Source organism: Leptosomus discolor, chromosome 21, assembly GCF_034619465.1.
Source record: "Leptosomus discolor isolate bLepDis1 chromosome 21, bLepDis1.hap2, whole genome shotgun sequence".
In the NCBI taxonomy this organism is placed as follows: Eukaryota; Metazoa; Chordata; class Aves; order Leptosomiformes; family Leptosomidae; genus Leptosomus; species Leptosomus discolor.
The window spans coordinates 2,667,778-2,681,270 of record NC_141411.1 but is presented as its reverse complement, the minus strand read 5'-3'; the positions used below and the strand labels follow the sequence as shown (position 1 = coordinate 2,681,270).

Genomic DNA, 13,493 nt, shown 5'->3' with positions numbered 1-13,493 from the left:
CCCTGCCATGGCAGGGACACCTCCCGCTAGACCAGGTTGTTCAAGGCTCCATCCAGCCTGGCCTTGAGCACTGCCAGGGATGGAGCATCCACAGCTTCCTTAGGCAACCTGCTCCAGTGTCTCACCAATTTATGCAGAGTTCAGAGAAGGTTTTGGGTTCTTTAGACAATTCCCTAGAAACCAAAAATTACTCATTTTGTTTAGAAAAGGAGCTGCTTTTGCCATGGAAAAAATACAACGTATTCTATGGTCGGTTAAAATGTCAGCTTCTGCAATGGCAAGTCACTTTTGCTTCGCCCTTGAATCTTTAGTGAGGCTCATTCCTCCATTTTATTAAAAACAGGACTTAAACCCTTTTTTTTTTTTAACATGTTGGGTTATCTCAGAAGACTGGTTTGACAATACAAATATAGTCAGCTTTTTACCTAATTATAGGAGTAACCTGAGTTCATTTAATGCCCTGCTTGAGCTTAACTTGTCTCTTTTGGAATTATTACCATTTTTCTGATCAATTCAGGTGTGCCCTGCCCTTTGGGCAGTCAATACTCCTGAAAACCAGGAAAAGAAAGGGGCACTCAGAGCAACTGCTGCCTGCCAGCCCCAAATACACCGCGTGAATTAACGACCCATAAGGAGGAAGGTGTATTAACAAAAAAAAAACCCACATCAAGGAATTCTTTTTGTTCTCCCCTTTGCTGCATCTATTGGATTAAAAGCCACTAGGACTGACTCACAGCTGTGAAAGTTGTGCACGCTTACGTCCTGCTTGTGGGTCAGCGAGACTACACCGACTGAGACGGCAAGAGGTTTCCGTGCAAAGCGTCTCATTTGTTTTGCTGGCAGCTTGCGCTGTGCTTTATACCTACCCTGTTATTGACTGTTTCTAGTTTGAACTTGTGAACCCATTTGTTGGGACTGTTGAGGCAGGAAAACAACAACAACTACCACCACACAAGCACCGTCAAACTTTTATTTCATACTTTTGCAACGCTGCATTAGTTACTGATGGGAAATGGAGAAAACCTCCCAGCAGTTTCTTCTCTTTGTATAGACGTGATAATGCTGCAGCTTTACAGCAATCAGAACCCTGTCTCTAAAATACTTCTGTGTAACTGCAAGTGGTTTAAAAAAAAACCAAAAAAAAAGCTAAGTTTTGATATTGTTGACTTACTTCTGAACCACAGTCTGCCCTCATGCTTTCAAATTCTACTGCAGTAAAAACTTCCAGCTATGTGGACCCATAGTGTGCTGTCATCAACCTATAAAGGACACCGTTAAACCTCGTGTGGTTTTGAGTCCCATGACCACAAATTAAAGTTACAGGAATGAGAAACACCACGTGGAAGAGAGGGAAATAGGTGCAGTCGGCCCAGAGTCACACAAAGCGTACACAGTCAGAGCAGGCGCCGCAGAAGGGAAAATCAAACGCCTCCATTTCCACAGCAGATCGTTTCTGACGAAGACACCGCCGAAGCACAGTTCATCAGAATAAAGACGAGGCTTTTCTGATTCACGTCTGAAAGAGTCAAGTTTTCATCGGTCTGCAGGAACGAGACTTAACTTTGATTAAAATATTTCTTAGAAACCGCTTCGCTCAAGTTGGCTTTTCCCTTTCAGGTCTTTTAAAATCGGGAATGTTTTCAGCTGGCACAAGCTGGGCACCATCACCTCCACAGGCAACCGTCCTTTCCACACTGCCTGTCCCAGCAAAGCGCGTGTTCTGGCGGGGCTTTTGAACCAGTTTGTTTCACAGCACTAAATCAAGGGTTGGGTTCGGTGGGTTTTTTTTGGTTTGTTTTGCTTTTTTTAAAGCACCTTATGTGCCACAGAGCAAGCTCTGAAAAAAAACACACACATCTGCACAGTAAAATCGTTTTCCTGTCTGGCTGGGTTTATACCGATGGCGAGCAACGACTGTTTCTGTTGTGCAGGCTGTTTTTTTGACAGTTGTCTACCGCGTCTATTAACATGTTAACAACCAGTGGGGGGAAAAAAAAAAAACCCCAAGGCATACACCGGTACCGGAAACCTCTGGGCAGAACAGAAATGATGTATAATAAAAGAAAACCTTCAAAGCTCTTCCTTTGGCTTCTGCTTGTTTCTGAGAGGCACTTCTGAAAAAGAGGCCCAGACCAAGAGGCCCAGACACCGGGGGCACGGGCACGCACCAGACGGACACACGGAAGGTGCCCTCCTGCAAGACGCGTGCCCGAGCCGCGAGGCCACCGCCGGCCACTGGGGATTCTCCCGTCAGCGCCGAGCTCTTGCTGACCGGAGGAGCTGGTTGGTCCTGGGCAGAGGTTCCCCCGTGTGCCTCGGTTTCTCCGTCTCCAAGGACAGCTCTGACGCTTGACCTCTTGGCTGAAACGCTCTGAGGTGCATATATAGAAATCCATAAATAACACAGAATCTTAATGATTTCGTGACAGAGTCTTTAAAAAATTAGACCCTTCTCCCCATGTTCCATAGAGAACTAGAAATACTTACAGGATTAAAAAAAATTTTTTAAGACAATGTTTAGGAAGTAAAATTCACAAGACAGTTCAATTTTGTGGCTAACCAGTTCTACGCGTTTCACATTTCTACAGTGACTCCAACAGCACAGAAAAGGGTACGTTTAAGTGCCTATAAACCCAAATCTGGCAATATTTGCACAACAGAATCCTAACCCAGACATTCTAGCTTTTAATTAAAACAATGGAACACAACACCAGTTTAAATCTCTTAGCCCTTACTGTTTACTTCTTTTTTCAACTCCAGAGAACGAAAACTCTGAATTTTTTGTGCATAGTGAAGGCAACCAGCTCCCGTTCTTACCACCTGCTCCCTCCACCGATGAGTTAAAGCAAGAAAAGGCAGGTGGAAGGAACACTTCGCCACAGAAAAGCAGCCCTGATTTAACAGGACAAACCGATTTATAGTCCCGTTTTCAAATGAAACCGCTCAAGAAGGGAAAAACATTATTGAAGACCACTTGCTCAAATCCTAACCTAAAACACGGGCAAGCCCATGCGACAGCAGAGCCTGTAAAACGCACCCAACGCTGCGTAGCTCCAGCCCTACGGACCGTGCCTCCTAACAGCTCCCCTGAGACAACCATCCCGTGCGCTTTCACCAGTTTTTTGTGGTTGTTGGCAACAACCGCTCTCAACAACGAGCACCTGGGGCCGGGCTGGGGAAAGCAGGCACCGAGAGGTTCTCTTCGTTTCCTTTTGTGCTGCAAAGTCTTCTCCTCTGCTTCCCCCTCGCGCCGCTAAAACCCGCGGGTGGGCTTTCAGCACCGTCCCTGCGACCCCATGCACGCATCCCTGCGGACTAACGGTGGGAAGGCAATTCATCAGCAACTGCAAAGCTCTGTGAGATGGGATACAGGGTGTGCGAAAAGCGAAAAGGACTGTTGTTCTGTCGCACAAAGGAGTTTACAGCCTATTCCTCATTCAGCTCTCGGTGCCCTAATAAAGTGGCAGCAGGACGGAATACGCAGGATTGTGCTAGACAGAGGGTGAGTGAGAAGGAACCCAACAGAAGGCAACTGGGCAGCAATTCTTGACCAAAAATTTGAGGTCTCTGCTGTTAAGCCCCGCGGTCAGTGTACACGTGAGTAAGGGCTGTGCTACACCAGTTCTCAAATTCACACCGGTAATTTTTCAGGTCTGGTTAGGTGGGACCCCAGGCCAATCGCATCTGGCTTCACATCCTAAGGGCAGTTAGTGGCAACGATGAGATGTGGTGGTCTCTCCAGGACACGTACGCAGAGGTACGTAGTTCCAAGGCGTGAAGTAAAGAGTTTGCTGCAGTCCCACACTGGGAATCCACAGGTGAAGGTCACCGGAACGCTTCGGACTGGTGCCTCTGGGATGGCGGGTGCAGGCGGTGGGGAATAAAAGGTGCAACGATATTAAAAATAGACCTTCGACATCCTTCGCCCTGCCTGAGGCAGGCCGTCCGACGTCAGAAGATGAAGTGCTCAAAATTTAAAAAAAAAAAAAAAAAAGAATCCAAGCCATGTGCTGGAGCACGGACTGTGCTACCTTCCCGGCAGCAGAGCTCCAGGTGCTGCTACACTAGAGGAAAGAGGAATCTTCTCACTCCTCTCTTCTTCCCACTGCTCACTCCAAGTCGTTGCAGCAATGCTCGACCGAGAACAAACAGGCACTAAACAAAAGACAGTTCATGATCATGGGGAAAAGAAAAAAAAACCCAAACAAACCAAAAAACAGTGACAGCCACTTTAGGGAAAAATGATGATGATGATAATAAAAGGGCATTGCTGCTAGACCCAAGGCAGGCGGTGTAGTCAGTGCTTCTAACAGCAAGCCCAGCCTGGCGGGGTTGTCTCTTTTATGTGAATATAATCCCCACTCCTGGCAGCAGAGGAACTCCCATCCCCAGTGGAGGAGGACATCATCTTTTCAATCAGGACTCTAGAAGACAAACATATGTGAGTTTGTTTCGTTGGGGTTTTTTTTTTGACACAAGCAGGGTCGGGGCACACAGGTTTTCAGCAGTACAAAAAAGCAACAGCAATTCCTTCTAGAAGGACACAAAACTCCACAACTTTAATGACTGAACAATCAGGGGAAGGAACCCACAGCACTGACAACAGCATTACTGCCCCTCGGCAGTGACGGATAACTCACACCACCTACTGCATCCACCCCACCTAGGGTCCAGTTTAGGACTGGGACACAGCAACAGGCTTGCTAGGTACCAACCACCCAAGATCACGTGCCCAGTCTAGTACCGTTCAGAAAAGGCCAAATTCTCCATCAAAGGATTGGTGCATCACAACAAATTTCTACTATCTTTGCCCAAGAAGTCCCATCCTCTTGGTCAGAGGCCAGCACACGAAAAAAACATCCCTGGTATCGTTCAAAGAATTTCTGTTTCCAAAAGCATGTGAGAGCTTAACCAAGGAGAGAAAAACTTCTGACCTTTCAGCTTCCCTTCGGGAATTATCGCTGCTATTTGTTCCTTACTGAGAGCATCTCCCCTCACCTCAAAGCTGGCCATGTCTGGAAAAGGGAATGAACTCTTGGATGTATCACCATCACTGTGCCTACCTCATGGACTCATTGATATTCTTGTTTTCCTTGACAGACGTCTCCACCCAACCAGAAAAGCCATTTTCTTTGCTGAACCGATCCACTTCTTCTCTTGTCACTGCCCACGGGGAAAGGTCGCACTGTAGAACGAGAAGAGTCATTTCAAGTTTAGCCTTGTAATTTTTAAGCTGGGAGGGGAACTCTCCCCCTCAGCCATTCCCTGCCTGTGTGCAGGCAGGCGGCAGGCAGGCTCAGCCCTCCGCATCTCCCAGATCGCGAGCTGATAGCGAGCTCTTAGGGCAAGGTTCTTAATGGGATGTTGCAAGCAGCAATAGATTTATCTCATCTGAGATACCGACACGCCTCAGTCAAGCACGCACGGAATGGAGGTTCATCCAGCTCAGGACAAGAAAGCACCGTCACTCCTCCAAAATTTGCCCGTCTCTCGGCAGCAGGGAACCGTGTCCCCCGTGGGGTGCCGCCGAGGCTGATGCCAACGGGATGAACGAGGAGGCAGCGAGACAACCTGCCCCGTAACAGCTTGTGGCTGCAGAGTGTGCAGATTCCCTAACGCCGGCAGAAACCGTGACCTTAAAGCAGCTACCGGGGGAAAGCATCACCTGCGAGAAGTGGAGAAGAAAAGCCACTCTCCTGCCCACCCATCACGTTTTTGAGTCATCTCCGGTTTTAGGCTCTCTAAACCAGGCAAGTCTCAAACTGAATCTGGAAAGGGCTGCTGAGCCAACGCTGGCACATGAAGAACATAAAGGTAGTTTTTAAATCAAAGGAAAATAGATCATGAAAAGACAGCAAACAATCTACACGGTGAAACTTGACGCTGCAGCCACAGGAAAACATCCCCGGGCAGCTCTGAACAGAAACTTCACCTGCGGCGTCACACTCGACCTTCCCAGGCTACTGCAAGTTAAAGACCAAAAAACAACAACAAAAAAGCTTTATAACCCAGGAATCACAGAGCTCAGGCTCTGACAGCCCAGCACGGGCACTGCATCCAGGACAGAGCAGCTGTCAGCACCTCCTTAGGGCCATCCACGCGTTAAGTCCCACCAGTGTCCTAGTTAAGGAGGGGAGTCCTTGCTAGAGAGAGAAAATTCAAGGAGGGTGAAGGAAAAGATTAAAAGCCCACAGGCTGTGGGACAGCTCTGGGCAAGGCTCAGTGCCAAGGGGGGCTCCTTCCACTCTGCACCCCCGCACCCAGGCACCCCGAGCGCGTCCGGAGCTGCTCACTTTGTTCGCCAGCAGCAGGCACGGCACGGGGTTCCCGTCGGGCAGCATCAGCTTGCTGTCCAAATCCTGCTTCCACTTCTGGCTGTTGCTGAACGTGCTGACGTTGGTGACATCAAACATGATAACGCAGGCGGACGCGTCCCTGTAGTACAGCCGCGTCATGGAGGTGAAGCGCTCCTGCCCTGCGGGATCAAAAGGAAACAAATTTCCCCCTCCCAGAGTTACCATTTTTAGATTTGTTCATGCAAATAACCTGTATATCACCGTGCCGCATTTTCTAAGTTGACACTAACAACATCCACTTAAATACGGAGGAAATAGGGGCACCGAGATGCGTCCTGCCTGGGGCACCTCAGCAATGCAATGGCAGAACTGGAACAAACTGGGCAGCTCTTAATCCTGACCCAGACTCTCGGATCTCCCAGGAATACTCGCGGTACTCCCAGCGTAACAACTGAATTTTAGGGTCCCCGACCACACAGTCACCTCCTCCCGAGGGGAATCCCACCACCAGCCGTCCCGGCGCCGGCAGGACCGTGCCGCCAGCGGGGCCGTGTGCTGCTGCGGGCACGGCGTTGCAGCGCAGGCTCTCCGGAGAGGAAAATTCCACACGGAGCACAGAGCATCGCGGCTCACGGACGCTGTTGTTGGGGTGTACACCTCATGGCCCGCCTGTACTGCCAAAACTGCATCCAGAGAGAGTGAGGGCGCCGCGCTGCCGCGGGGGCTGGTTGTACTTCGTGGAGGGGGACCCACCACAGAGCCTTCCCATCGCAGCCCCGCGTCAGGGGCACGGTGAAACCAGCGTTTCTGACAGGGGGGAGATTTCACTGTGCAGCTGGTCGACAGGCTTTTCGCTCCGAAGCCATCGAGATCCGAGTCCCCTCAAGCCACCTGACACCCGGGAGGTGGGGGGCAATGCGGCAGGGACTATCGGGGCGCGACAAGAGCCCTGGGACCAGCGTGGCCCCTCTGCTTCCCAACCCTTAAACGCCTTTTCGGGGCTGAAATTGAAAGCAGCTTCTTGCTGCAATCCCCTTGCTGCAAACTTCTCCTTCCTGTTTTCTTTTTAAGGATTCCAGACGCTCGCGCCTGAGCGGCGAAACCGGAGGAAACCACAGCCCTGTTTTCCTCACGCCTCTGGATCCAGAGGTGCCGTTTTAGAGACACAACCGCACCGGCCGGTCCTCGGTGCCGGGGGGATTTGGGAACCGCGTTCCCCGGAGGGGTGCAGGTGCCCCTCGCTCCACGTCATGGCACACAGCTCTGTCCCCCGGCGCGTGCCCCGCTCCCGCCCCAGCCCCACCACCTCGGGGACACCCAACGGTCCCCTCCTGCCACGGCTGCTCCCGAGGGATCCGCTGGCTCGGCTGGCCCAGGTCACCGAGCAGCCAGATCGCCATCCTGACCCCGGCAGCGCGAGGTCCGTGGGGCTGCTCCACGCCAGGACCAGGCGTTGCTGGCTGTCACGCCAGAAATCAGCATTTTAACCGAAGACTCGGAGCTGAGAAGTTACAGACCCAGCTAGAAATGAGCCTGTTTCCCCATTCGCTCTGCTCTGGCTTTGAAATTGAAGAGAAAGGCTCGATAGGATTTATCATCTGTGCTGCTGTGTTCTTTGCAGATGGGCTTTTGATTAAATATTTAAATTACTACTGCAAACTAGAGACAGCGCTGCACACCAGAGCAGTCCTGCCCCTAAAATCAACAGGCTTTTAGGATTCATTTTTGTAGCAGATTCCTATTGAAAAAGGATTAAAAAAAAGAAAAAAGGAAAAGGAAAAGAAAGAAGAAAAAGAAAACGAAAAAGAGAAAGAAAAAGAAAAAAGGAAAAGGAAAAGGAAAAGAAAAAGAAAAAGAAAAAAAAAAAGGAAAAAAGGAAAAGCAAAAGGAAAAGGAAAAGAAAAAGAAAAAGAAAAAAGAAGAAAGAAAAAGAAAAAAGATAAATTAAAAAGCCAAGCCATTGAGAGATTTAAATTCTGCTCCTGAGCAGCTTCGTGGCTGATGTGAACATACCTGCAATGTCCCACAGCTGAAGCCGTACTGTCTCCGACTCCGACCACTGGACCACCTTCAGAGCAAAATCCACTAGAGAATCCCCCCAAAAGAAAAGAAACCTCATTAGGGTCATTCTGCACCGCAGGGCTCGCTCCTCTGCAGCCTCTCACCGCTCCCCAGCACAGGCCAACCCGGCTTTCAGAGCCACGGCGGTTTCTGCGGGACCGTCGCCCGCACCAGCACAGACCAGACGCAGCGCTGGAGGCTCTGCCCGTGCTGAGCCCCCTCCTCCGTCGCAGAAAGCTGCAGAGTAAGTGTGAAATCCAGGGCCCCCCCTGCACTGTCTGCTCCTCGCCCTGCCGAGAGGCTGCCCAAAACGCCTTCAGCCAAGCGCCTTGTCAGCATCTCGTCCTCCCCGGGATGCCACGCTGGGCCTGTCCCTTCGCTGCACTTCAGATCAGAGTTTGGCGACCCGGCGAACGGCGCGGCGTTCCTCCCCGTCCCGCAGGGCCCAGCTCTCGCCGCCCTCGCCAACGGCAGCAGAGATGCTGCTCTGCGGTTCTTTGGGAAGGAGGAGGGCAAGGTGGAATTTTTCCAGCAAACGCAGCGCTGGGTGGACTCCACTGCCCCAAATCACGGGGCTTTTCAGAATCCTGGAGCACCGGGGTCTGTAACCATCCCATGGCACAACTGCCCGTTTGCGGCAGGGAGCTCAGACACCCGGTCCCGATCCCTGGAGCTGTAACACGGGCGCTAGAGGCTCTAACGAAGAGCTCAGGAAGCAGAAATTAAAACGCTCGGGAGTCAGAACTGCTCCAGCACATAACCCTGAACAACCACAGGCAAACAAAAGGACGCTGGAAACCCTATTGCTCGGAGAGCTTTAAGGAAAGCTGCCCTCGCCCGACTCCAAACGCCAGCGCAACGCTGGATTTGCTGCTGTTGCCTGTCTTTGCTCGGCGCTGCCTAAACTGTTCGGCTGCTGTGTTCTTTGCCGATGCTCTGGCTTTGAAATTGAAAAGAAAGGCTCGATAGGATTCGTCATCTGTGCTGCTGTGCTCTTTGCAGGTGGGAGCGTGGAGCTCTGGGTCTCCTTCACGCCCACCACTCACCACCTACCCCTCAGCGGCACCCAGTGCCGAGGCGAGAGGGGAAACGCTGCGTTCGTCTCACGTTATGACGCATCAGGTTTTCACTGCAGGGGGAAAACCGTCCTGCTACGCTGCCAGCCGTGCTCAACAGGGCTGGAACTTACTGAAACCAGGGACTCATTTGAAAAAGATAATAAATAATAATAATAAAAAGAACATCTGCAGCTCTTACTGCTGGGAGTGACAGTGCGGCACAGCCCAAGCGCTCTGCCCTGGTGGGATGTGGCTTTCCAGTGTTTTCAACTCCTAATCCATCCCCTCTCGATTCAGGAATAGGGAGATTTGAACAGCCCTGCTCGGGCCCCCACTATTTGGGTCCTCAAGGAGATTTGCTGGGTAAAGCCTTGGCACCTCCTGCTCCCTGCGGGTTATTCATTTACACCGCTGTCAAACAAAGAACGACCGAGCCCGTTTAATCTCGTGCCCGGCCTCCTCCTGACAAAGCTCTCGCTTCCCCCATCACCTTCCCAGAGCATCACCGACCCCTTCAGCGGTGGGTTCACGCTGTTAAACAACCGCTACCACAACGCTGCTGGTTGCGCTGGGAAGAGCCGGGGCTGCACCCTCCCGGGGGCGACTGTTCCCAGGGCAGCAGGGACGGGGCACCCCGGTTTGTCACCTCGCTGAACACGGCCCGAGCAGCACCAGGAGCAGCACCAGGAGCTGCAAACCCCCCGTTATACCGCCGGGCGGTCGCTCCTTCTACCAATTCTCGCCCCCGCGCCCGCCGGGCAGGAGAGGAGCGAGTTTCCCCCCAGCGCCTACGGGCGGGGGGCGCTCACTAACGCCGCGGTTCCACCGGCGGTTTCAGCCCACCGAGCACCCCGCTGTGCTTCGGAAGAGCCGGTACACCGCAGCCCGGCCTGTCCCGGTGGGCAGAGCAGGCGACAGTCCCCAGCGCCGGCCCTTCGGAGCGGCCCCCGCGGGCGGGACCCCGGAGCCGCCGCCGCCGCCGCCGCTCACCTCCCACCGTGGACTTGTAGTGCCGGTTGAAGCTGTCGTTGGCGTAGCGCTGCACCAGCGACGTCTTCCCCACCGTGGCGTCCCCCACCACCAGCACCTTGAACATGCGATCGCGCTGCCCCATCCCGATTCCCGGCCCCGGCCCCGGCCCCGCCGCGGTCATGTGAGGGTCAGGTGGCGGCAGCGGCGGAACCGCCGCCTCCAGCGGGGCTGCCGGGACCTGTAGTCCGCCCCGCCGCCACGGCCCCTGCCTGCCCCGCCCTGCCCCCTGCACCCCCGGGCCCAGCCCCACGCACCCCTGCAACCGTGGGCTTTTCCCTCTGCACCCCCGGGCGCAGCCCCATGCACCCCTGCACCGCCGGACCCAGCCCTTTGCACCCCCGGACCTCGCCTTTTGCACTCCTGGACCCAGCCCCATGCACCCCTGCACCCCCGGGCGCAGCCTCATGCACCCCCGGATCCAGCCCCATGCACCCCTGCACCCCCTGACCCCGCCTTTTGCACTCCCGGACCCAGCCCCATGCACCCCTGCACCGCCGGACCCAGCTCCCTGCATCCCCAGGCCCTGCCCTTTGCCACCCCAGCCCCAGCCCCATGCACCCCTGCACCCCCAGCCCCTGCCTTCTGCACCCCCACACCCCCAGCCCCTGCCCCACGCACCCCCAGGCCCAGCCCCTTTGCAACCAGCAGACAAACAGAAAGACTCCACCACACACACACTGGTGATACTCGTATTTTGAAGCAACGCTGCACCGTGGCTGGGATTCCTTCAAGGTCTTCGTGCCAAAACGTTTCTCTGTAAGACACGTTCAGCAGCTTCCCCCATCGCTCCTTCCCCCAGCCAGAAAACATGACCTGCCCCCCATCCCCAGCAGACCAAGATACCAAGTGAACCACCCTGGGCCCCAGCACCCCGATACTCAGTGGGTGTGGGATATTCACTGGGTGTGGGATATTCACTGGGTGTGGGAAACGACTCGGGCAGCACGGCCCGGGGCCGAAGAAGTTAGAGCCAGCAAGGCCTTGGTGGCTGCTCCCCAGTCCCTGGCGTGGCCGGGGCTTTGTTTCAGGACTCTCCAACAAGCTCCTGGTTTGGGCGAGCAGCCAGGAGGCTCAGCCCTGCAGGAAAACACTTCGCAAAAGCAAATCCCGCAGCTGGGCAGGATGGGAGCCCTTTGATGACTGCTAATTCCTGCAAATTCAGGGGCTTAGTGTGCCCCCAAAAGCCTGCAGAACCCTTTTGTCCCACGTACCTCCACCAGCAGTCCCAGGCCGGGAGGCCCCGGCAGCCGGGGCAGGGCTTCGGCCGAGAACAAACACCTGCGGCTCCTGCCGGGAGCCCCCGCGCAGCTCCCTGGGTCCAACCGCCGGCACGGCCGGAGCCAGCCCGGCGCTCTGGCCTTTACCCTAATCACAGTTTGCTTTGTGCACAGCAATTTGCTCGATTTTCTTAACTCTCATTCCACTGTCTATCAAAAGAGTTTCAGCAGAAGCTAAAATAAGCTGCAAAATGTGAAAGAGAGACCTTTAACCAAGCAGAGAGGCGTATGAAGGAAAGGCACCACAGTCCACATAAATAAATGTCACTTTATTTAACCAAATATAATTTATCAGTTAAGTTGACATCTGTCAATTCAGTTATAGGAACTATAAATAATTAAGACAGTCTTTCTCCTTTAACAAAAAGAGTAAACCAGTATTTTTCATTCTCAGTCAGCTGTATAGTAGGCATGCATTTGAGTGCAACTGGTGGGAAGAGTTTCTGACCAGCAATATTCTTCAGTTTTAAATCAGATTCTTCCCTGACCTATTCCCCACACGCGCCTTTGACCTTACAGAAATGTTCGGACACCCCCAGCCCAGCAGCGCGACAGCTCTCAACCACCTCTGGGTCTCTTCATTTCACAGGAGACCACGAGCGGTAGATTCTGCCCCTGGGGAACCGTTTCTGGGGGAACGGAGTAGTGCTGTGACACCTAAAGGACCAGGAGAATTTCTCGCAGGTACATATAAAAGCTGAAGTGTTAATGGAAGGAAATCTCCTATCTATTCCTCAAGATTAGGTAGAGAAGTCAGGGGAGCAGCAGAGAATACTCCAGAAGTCCCTGGGCTGAGACTTCAGCACAGCAGGGCGTGAAGGTTGCAGTTTGGGGTTGTTTCTTTTCTTTTTCGAACAGAGCTTTGGCCAAGTGGGAGCTGGGAGAAGCCACGTCACCAGGGTGGAGAGCACGAGCTCGGAGCTATGGCCGCAAAGGACGCGTGGCAGAGGCGGGGCAGGAGAAAGCAAGCCCGACGTTCCACCGGCGAGGCAGAAAGGGGAGAGCAACCTCCAAGAGCAGCAGCTGCTCCTCTGAGAGCGAGGCCTGACAGGACGAGGATCCCCTCTCTGCCTCCGGACCGCCAGGCCCAGCTCGGGCCGCAGCAGGACAGGGGGACGCGGCGGGGAAGGATCCTTCCACAGCTTCGGAGAGGTCCTCGAGCAGGCGAGAGCCCGACTGCCGCCTGGGGAGGACACAGCGGCTCCCGGGGCTTTCCAGAACTGGTTTCCCACTCACTAATCCTGACCTCCCTTTTCCAACACGCTCGTCTCCTGAGCAAGGACCAGCTCTGCAACCAGATCTCTGCCCGATCCCAGACTAACTTTGGTCTTGACGTGGTCCCCAAGGGGTGCAATAGCTCTGGGGGGAGGCAGGAACTGTTCCTAACGAATCGCTCCTGACCTGGAAAGCAAAACCGTCTGCGCTCAGGCAGGGCTTCGCAGAGCTCAGCTAGTGCCGGCATTGTCCAGAGTAACACACAGACCTCCCAACCTGGCCTTGTGGCAGATGAGGACCAGCATTCCCAGCCCCACATTGCACCACTTTCCAGCTCAGTGTTGCTGGGACAGAAAGCCAAAAGGAGAAGACAAACGTTGGTTTGTAGGAGAAACAGAGAAGTTAACCTAAAGGAGGAAATTAGGCCAATCAAGGATGGCCATGTTCTGCTGCAGGAACACACTCAAAGCAAGAAGAAGAGCAAACCCCAAATCCAGCAGCTTTTTCATGTTCTGGAGCTGCAGGCAAGCAGGACAGGCAGCGTCCAGACGAGG

The 13,493-nt window shown here is 53.6% G+C and overlaps 1 protein-coding gene across 2 annotated transcripts; it reads right to left on the bottom strand.

Moving 5' to 3' along the window:
• Positions 1 to 4,297: 4,297 nt before the first annotated feature.
• RAB29 (RAB29, member RAS oncogene family) lies at positions 4,298 to 10,529 on the bottom strand. 2 transcript variants are annotated; one of them, XM_086476469.1, is made up of 5 exons: positions 10,406 to 10,529; positions 8,310 to 8,381; positions 6,294 to 6,475; positions 5,064 to 5,185; positions 4,298 to 4,424 (listed from the first exon to the last, which is right to left on the bottom strand). In XM_086476469.1, the coding sequence occupies exons 1-5, from the start codon at positions 10,527 to 10,529 to the stop codon at positions 4,307 to 4,309; spliced, it is 618 nt and encodes a 205-aa protein (XP_086332595.1). In that variant the 3' UTR covers positions 4,298 to 4,306. The 2 variants fall into 2 exon arrangements, with proteins under 2 accessions (XP_086332595.1, XP_086332596.1); XM_086476470.1 differs by lacking the exon at positions 8,310 to 8,381.
• Positions 10,530 to 13,493: the final 2,964 nt, after the last annotated feature.